Source organism: Excalfactoria chinensis, chromosome Z (assembly GCF_039878825.1).
Source record: "Excalfactoria chinensis isolate bCotChi1 chromosome Z, bCotChi1.hap2, whole genome shotgun sequence".
In the NCBI taxonomy this organism is placed as follows: Eukaryota; Metazoa; Chordata; class Aves; order Galliformes; family Phasianidae; genus Excalfactoria; species Excalfactoria chinensis.
The window spans coordinates 39,667,960-39,675,765 of NC_092857.1; the positions used below are offsets into that span (position 1 = coordinate 39,667,960).

General features: G+C 46.3%; 1 protein-coding gene across 1 annotated transcript; it reads right to left on the minus strand.

Annotated features, from left to right (window-relative positions):
* Positions 1 to 890: 890 nt before the first annotated feature.
* On the minus strand, positions 891 to 2,545 carry GADD45G (growth arrest and DNA damage inducible gamma). Its single transcript, XM_072359802.1, has 4 exons — positions 2,272 to 2,545; positions 2,093 to 2,194; positions 1,798 to 2,011; positions 891 to 1,559 (listed from the first exon to the last, which is right to left on the minus strand). Exons 1-4 carry the CDS (start codon positions 2,322 to 2,324, stop codon positions 1,449 to 1,451), a joined length of 480 nt encoding a protein of 159 aa, XP_072215903.1. The 5' UTR covers positions 2,325 to 2,545; the 3' UTR covers positions 891 to 1,448.
* Between the last annotated feature and the right edge of the window lie 5,261 nt (positions 2,546 to 7,806).

A 7,806-nucleotide genomic window follows, 5' to 3' on the forward strand; every position in this document is an offset into this window, starting at 1 on the left:
TCCAGCCTAACCTGAGCTTAATACTATGAGTGTTAAACTCCACACTGAGCCAGGAGGAATTTCGGGAAATTTTATGGGGGAAGTTGTATGTCTCAGGAGATACAGTTCACAACTGCAGAGAACAACTGGGGGGGGGGGGGGCAAAGTCATCCCCCCATCCTCTAAAGCACCAAGGGCAGCATCTCACAAGTGTTGCGTCATCAGTTTCATTGCTTGTTACGCAGCATGTTACCTCCAAAAAACCAGGAGGCTAAACTTCCTACTCAGTACAGCTGTCTGTACATATGGTCAGACATCAGGCATACTTTTCTCTGCTACACTTACATGCGCTGGAACAACAGTTTCCATTGATGGAGCATAGGGCAATCAGAGAGCAGCTCATAGCAAATGTCATGTTTATTCACTATTAGTTTTTGGTTTAACTAAGTAATTCCAATCAAAGTAAACACTACATGTATTTGACATCTAAAGAGATCTTTAGGTCACCATCACGTTTGAGCTGCTTCTGTCACATAGAAACCTCTATAGCTCCAAATGAGTAACTCATATTTAACATGTAATGATGCTATTTACTGGTGATCCATGTTCCCAGAATCCATGTTTCTAGAATGGACTGTGATCCCTTAGCAGACCACAAAGACAACATACTACAATAAATGAGCTCATTAAGTATGCAGCTCTTTAGTCTTGCAAGCTGTTGCAGAGGGTGAAAAGCTGAATTATCAACTTGGGAAGCACACTTGTGATCCAGCTGGGCCCCAGAGAGAAAGCATGTGAGCAACATTCCTATTACTGTTGAGTATACCTTTGACTACAGTACATGAGCAAAGCACCAGTGGTATTGCAGTGACATGCTTCCCCACCCAGTAAGCCAGATACTCCTAGAAATTAATTGTCAAAAATTTATTATGAAAGCTTCCATAGCAGCAAACGTTTCAATAAAAACTATTGCATTATTAAACCAGCACAGTGGCCCGGAGGCCTGTTGAAGTCTGCCTGCTTTAAGAGTGTCTGTATTTGCCTTGATAATTAGTCTCTAAAAGTCCAAGAAGTACTGAAGCTTGCTTCTCTTCATGCTTTGTAGACAGCACCAACAGTTTATAGTCGCAGTACTCTGTTCAATCCTGTGAAGTTTTGGGCCACTTCCCCTATCTTTCTCTGCTTTCTGAAACAGATCCACTTGCCCAGGAAACCTGCAATACTTGTTTCAGTTCCATAGTACATTATCTTCCGCACAGCTGCAGTCTACTGACGCTCACTGATGAGGTGAGCTATTCTTTCCCTTTCTCCTCTGTAAGAGCCCACAGCATGCCAGTCTGAGTGACTGTAATCCAGTCCCTTGACCAGGCTAATCCACGGAATCAGCAGCTTGTTGCACACTTCAGTGAACCAACACCACGTTGAGAATGCAACAGAGGTTTCAGCCTCCCCAGCATGCCAGGCCATAGTCACTCAGGTAAGACAATAGTTGGCACCCACTCATTGATGTTCCGACTTTCTTCACAGAAGCAGTTCAGCTTCTCTAAATCTGGATCCTTCCAGCCATCTTCATTTGGGTTCTGGAAGAAAATTGTTGCACACCATGAGTGCACGAAGTCACAGTATTATTTTACAAAAGCAAAGCATTTTCAGGGACAAAGAGCAGAAAGCTGAGCTGTCACCATTGTGGGTGGCAGTGAAACCCCCATTACAGAAGCACCACCCCCTGTATCTCAGCAGTTCTGCACCGCAAGGGATGCCCGGACAGCTGCCCGGACAGCTCACAGAGCTCTATCCCTCCCATCCCCAGCCACGCACCGTAATGAGGATGCAGTGCAGGTCTCTGGGCTCACCAGACTCCTCGCTGGATCCCACGGCAGCAGCCAGCTTGGGTAGGTCGTTCACACGCACGATGTCGATGTCGTTCTCGCAACAGAAGGCCTGGATGAGGGTGAAGTGGATCTGCAGGGCGATGTCCCCCTCGTCCTCCTCATCGGCCGCCAGCACGCAGAACGCCACGTTATCTGGGTCGCTGCGGGCGGCGAGCACCGTTAGGCCCTAGTAGTGCTTACTTGCCCCTCGCCCCACTCCCGCCGCCCCTCGCCCCACTCACACGTTCATAAGTTTGGCCGACTCGTAGACGCCGGCAGTGAGGCAGCCGCGGCGCTGCGCCGACACCAGCAGCTCGTGGAGTGCCTTTCCGGCGCCCTGCATCCTGCAAGCCGGAGAGAGCGGTCAGCACGTCACCAGCGCCCGCACAACGGCCACCCCACCGCCCAGCCAACCGCCTACCAGTCCTTGCCCGCGGGCACTGGCTCCTGTCCTTGCGCCTCTTCCAGAGTCATAGCAGCGTGTCGCAAAGCAGCGCTGTCACCGATGACGCCCAGCTCCTCCCGACAATCTAATACCGACGTTCTACCACGGCTTCACCGGCTCCTGCTCTTTTTAAGCCCGCGGAGCTCCGGCGCTGGCAGCTGGCGGCGGGCGCTGCGTTCCCATTGGCCGACGGGGAGCGGGGGCAGAGCGCTTTGTCATGCTAATCGACGCGCGTCGGGCGCCGCGGGGCGGGAGGTGGGGGTGGGGGCGGCTCGTGCCGGGGGGCCACGTGGTGGTGGAGGGAGGGCGGCGGGGCGGCGTGGTGGTGGTGTGATCCGCGGGCACGGGGATGGCGTGTGCCGGGGGGGGCCCACAGCGGCCGCGTGGCACGGAGCCGCCGCCTTGGGGATGCTGGGCTATGAGGGACTGTGCCTTCCTAACAGCTGTGGTGAGGCTGCTCGGGAGGTGGGGCGGGCACCATCTCTGGCGGTGTTCATTAATCGTGTGAATGATGCATTGAGGGACTCGGGTTAGTGCTCGCGGTGGAGGTGGGTTGGTGGTGGGACTTGGTGATCTCAGAGGTCTTTTGCAACCATTATGATTCTATGAGTGCTCAAAGGCATTCTCAGTTTGAAAGCCTGCATTGCTACCTGCTGCACTCCCTTAAATGGTAGGACTTGAGCTGCTGCTGCAGGGTCAGTGTGCATCACCTTAATCTGTTTTTCTAGGTACGTAGGTCACTCTGAAAGTAATGCCTCCTCTTTATTTCTGTAGAAATTACAACAAAGAGTGCGATAGCACTGTTTGATGGAGCAAATTCTCAGCTTCAAAACATATTTTCAATAGTCACCATCTTTAGCTCTTCGTTTTCACCAGCAGTGAACAAGATCCTTCATCTCATGTTCATAAACATCTACACCAGTTGACCTTGCTCAGAGAAGGTCACATCCACTGTTTGGTCTCTAAAAATGTTCAGCAAACATCAATGAATGTCATTGGGTGCCATTTTTTCGGTATGGAGAAATTCAGTAACACAGCTCTGCTCTATACACACTTTCATGTCAGACACTATTCTGTCAGACTGCCCCTCTGCTGTCGCATAGCAACAAAATGCAATGCAGTGCTGGTGGGAAGGTCCAACCTCTACCACCACTTTCTACCTCTGATGTCATGGGCTGACAAAATGGGAAGCATTAATTTCAGCAGCCACAAACCTTTAACACGCAAATTCCCATTTCTGCTACCACAAGCCCAGTGCCCTGCAGCCACAGACTCCAGCAGACTCAGTGCTGCAGACAGTTCTTGTGTCTGGTGGAGAACTGACAGCACCAGGTCCTGGGTAGCTCTGCTGCTGAGTGCTTCAGGTCATTCAGTATCAGGGTGGGCTCACCACACAGCAGTGCCACTCAGGCACAATGAAGCACATTTTGCCATTAAATTGGCCAGCTGCTATTCCTACTTCCCAGCACGGAAGGCCACCCTGCAGCCTTGCGTTACCTGTCAGTTCACGGCTGAGCACCACTCAGTCTGGGGTGGTGGTCACATACACAGAAAAACCCTGACCACTGTTAGACGTCGAAAATATTAGGGCTGCAACAAGCAGCCGGGCCCGCACCTGGATGCCCTGCCTATTCGCATATCATGAGTGTTTTTCATGAAAGCCTAGAGGAGGAAAAAAAAGAAAAAAAGAAAAAAAGAAATGTCTTTCCTGCATGAAGAAAGCCCTTAAAACTGCTCCTGAGTAAGTCAGGTGCAGAGTAGTGGGGAAAGAGGTATCTATCTGTTTAATGTTCAATTACAGCAGAGGCAAAGAGTACAGCAAGAAAAAGCAGATAGAACTGCAGCTAGGTTGCACTCCCGAACACCTGGTAACATACTGCTCTTCCCCTGATCAGCCCTGCTGTCCTCACACTGCAAGCCTTTTTCTCCAGGTACTGAATTTCACCAACCAGAAAACTAAAGCCGCCCCACGGTCAACCCGCGAGCCTTGGGAGCCAAGCAGACGGCTCCCTCTGCTGACACTGTGCTCAATGGCACTTTAGCTTCCAAAACACAACGGCCGTGATTTGTAGGCATTTAATAATGTAATAATGAGGAGTGGGGTAAGGTTTTTGCAGCATCTTCTTTTCTGAAACAAACAAACAAACAAACAATAAAGCTTCACGTTACAAGTCTTGGCTGAAAATGCTGCTGTGAAAATAAAAGCGTCATTCAAATAAGTTAAGTGTTCTGCTGTTAAAAAATGGAGCATTCCCACAAATATAGCTGAAGTGATGTAGGATGGGCACCACTCCCATCATTATAGGATGTACTGCAGCTCAACACAAAGCCCTCAATTTGGATGTCTTTTCAAACTTCAAGCTAAAAAAAGACAAAAGCAGCCTTTGCATTAATTTTGGTTGTTGGTGTCTTTTTTTTTTCTATAGAAAATGGCATGCTGCATCAAGTGCCCGCTTGTAGTCAAGAGACTTTTTTTGCTGGTGTTGCTGAGAATACGCTGTTCTTGAAATAAAGCAAGAAACCAGAAATGATACTCTAATAATAGGGAAGCGTCTCTCTAGTAGCAGATGAAAGTTTCTCCACTGATCTAAGAAAAGAAGGGCTTGCTTTAGAGGTTTTATGGAGTGTGGCTAGTTTTAGTTGTCTATTTCCTTTTATATAGGTGGGATGCTGAGGGAGCTAATTTTGAAAAAACAGACTTGGATGAGCAAGAACCCTCTGTGAGGAAGTGCCAAGATCTGCAGAGGGCAATAAAAGGAGAGAAATGCCCTGCTTAGTTGCATACTGGGGCCTCTCTGGACACCCCACCAAGGCTTGCTGTAGATAGGGAGCAGCCCTTACCTTCTGGCACAAACAGACATCACTGCTCACTACACCAGGCTTTTGAGGGTCAGGGCATGCTGGCTGTCCTTGGAACTGGCTCTGAAAGGCTCCTTCAGTTTCTTCCCACACCAAAACAGGGTGCTATTCGCACATGAAGATTTACCTTCACTGGCAAGTTCAAGCACTTTTTCATCTTCACAAATGGTTTCTTTATGAAGTTGCTTACATTTCCTGTACTGCACTTATCTGGCCATGGGATGCCATGCAAGGCTGAAACAGCACTGCATATTTGTGTTGTGTATTCTAAACAAGACCATGCATCTCATGCCTATTTCTGCCCATCAGGAGTCACTAATGGAGCTGCAGACAGAAAAAGCTTTCCTTTTCATCTTTATCTTCAAATCTCAGTACTACACTGAGAACTCACTATAGTGTGCTTTTTCAAAGAGACAAAAATACAAAAACTCACAGTCTTGTATTGCACATTCTGTATTCAGACTGTGGTGAGCTGCAGGTATTCAAAGATTATATGTCTGGGACAGGCTACCCTCCTGTGCCAAGGTCTCTGTAATCAACACCCATCAGAAGCAGGAAGACACAGAGTAGCTACAGAGACTGCTAAAAGCAAGGGGGCACAGGCTGCTGCAGCACTGCCACCACCAGGAGCTTCTTTGAAGCACTGCTAGGCATGATGCCTTCTTTTCTTCTCCTTTTTTTTTTTTTCCTGTTTGTTTTATTTCTATGTCTTAAGGGTTTTTTTTATTGCTTTTTTGTTTTGTTTTGTTTTTGTAATCTTGCATTGTTTTATTGTTTACTAAGAACTGTTAGGTGCATAGTTTTCTCTATCCAAATTTTGCAGGGCCCTCTCCTGGGATTACCAGGTGTCTGTAGGTCTAATAACTGAAAACTTTTTGTGCATTCACAGCAGCTCTGGCTGACTGCTGTGTGACTGGAAATCCAACAGCCCATGTGCACCATGGCTGTATAGCACCAACTCAGGAAACCTACATTTTTCAGCTGAATTGGACAGACTGTGCATGCATGTTCAGTCAAAGCTTGCCTGCCAGAAAGTGACAGGTTTACTGTTCCTGAACACATACCTTTATCCATAAATGCCTGGAAACTTTGAGGGTGGCTTCATGTAATAAGTGATACTAAAAATAGCACTTGCTAATAATCTAGGCCAGAAGAACAGAGAATCAAAAATCCCACTATTCTCCGCCATAATAGTCTCACGCGAGCCTCAGTTGCAAATAAACTCAGGAATTTCTTGTGGTATAGCTGTTTTCCATCTGCACTTCCCTAGTTCCTTAATTCATTTCTTCTGCTGTACCCATTAATTTGCTACATGAGGCCCCTCTCTTCCAGCAGTGCAAAGCTACTGAACAACAAACAGCCTTGCTGGCTCCTCATTAGGGACTGCCATTAGGGACCACATCAATGACATCAACTTTCACAGTGTCAGTGGCTCCATGCAATGCCAAAACGAATTTCTGAACAGCTGAACACAACTTGAACAGTACCATATTAAATAATCTGATTTTTGTTGTGTTTCATGCTGAACTTTCTTAAGGATGACAATGAAAGCCAAAAATAATTGCTAAAGGATTTCTCTGAGCAGCTGTCTGTATGATAAAATGATGGGAGAATAGCTCAGATGCTGACATAATTGTTTATTTCACTGGTAATTCTACAGCATGAAATGTGTTTCACACAGAAGGCAGATATGTTACTCTACATCCATTATGTAGTTTTAGGTCACAGCCTAAAACTGCCTAATGAAACTTCTATTGTAGAACTTCTATTGTGCCTGACTGGGCAAAAAACAGCCTGCTCCTTCATTACCTCCTTTGTCCTCTGTCATGGGTGTAGCAGACAGACAAACTGAGAAGGAAAGCTTGGATGATCAACTCAGATCTTAGGTGTGTCACTCTGATTTCTCCTAAATTTTCCAGCCTTCAAACAATACTGTGAATCTATCTTATATCTAAACAGATTAAACAAGTCACTGATGGGGAAGAGCTTAATTCATCCTAGCTCTCACAAACAGAAGTGTAAGGAAAGAAAAAGTCTTTACTGATCACAAGTACTCATTAAGATACTTCTGCAGATGTGGGTTTTCTCTGATTAGGAGACTCAACGAAGCAGAAAATTTGTGTCATCTCATCTTTGCAACAGTAACACAGGAATTAATTTAAATCTAGAAAGTGATTAGATTTTCTTCTCTTTCCCTTACAGTTCACCCAGAAACAAGTCATTTTCTTTTTCTCTAAAGAGCTCCTGCACAATGGCCAGACTGAGAAGTGAAGCCCCCTCCCCTAAAATTGCACTCTTTGATGCATAGGTTTTACAAAAAGGGAGCAATTAATAAATGTGCCTAAGTATAACACAACATTTAGGTGCAGTATAATGCTGAATGGGACCCCAGATAGCAGCTATTGATTCTGATGTTACTGGACTAGGACTGTTGCTCTTGGCTATCAGTGTCTACTAGTGAAGAGTTTCATAAATCTTAGCATGCACTGGGATAGTGTTAATGAATTTCACTGAAATGTTTGTATGCCAGCTGGACAAATTTTCATTGCTGCCTGAGTGCTATGTGTTGCATTAGCTGCATGCCATCAGTTTTGTCTTTAAATAACTACATTATCAACTTCACTTTTGTATATGATTTACAAGTTAGCAAAA

Excerpts from the sequence above, each read along its gene's own strand:
- GADD45G (XM_072359802.1), bottom strand. The coding sequence starts at position 2,324 with ATGACTCTGGAAGAGGCGCAAGGACAGGAGCCAGTGCCCGCGGGCAAG. Across the intron at positions 2,012-2,092 it reads TCGGCCAAACTTATGAACGT|CGACCCAGATAACGTGGCGT; the intron begins GTGAGTGGGGCG and ends CGCCGCCCGCAG. Across the intron at positions 1,560-1,797 it reads TGCACTGCATCCTCATTACG|AACCCAAATGAAGATGGCTG; the intron begins GTGCGTGGCTGG and ends ATTTTCTTCCAG.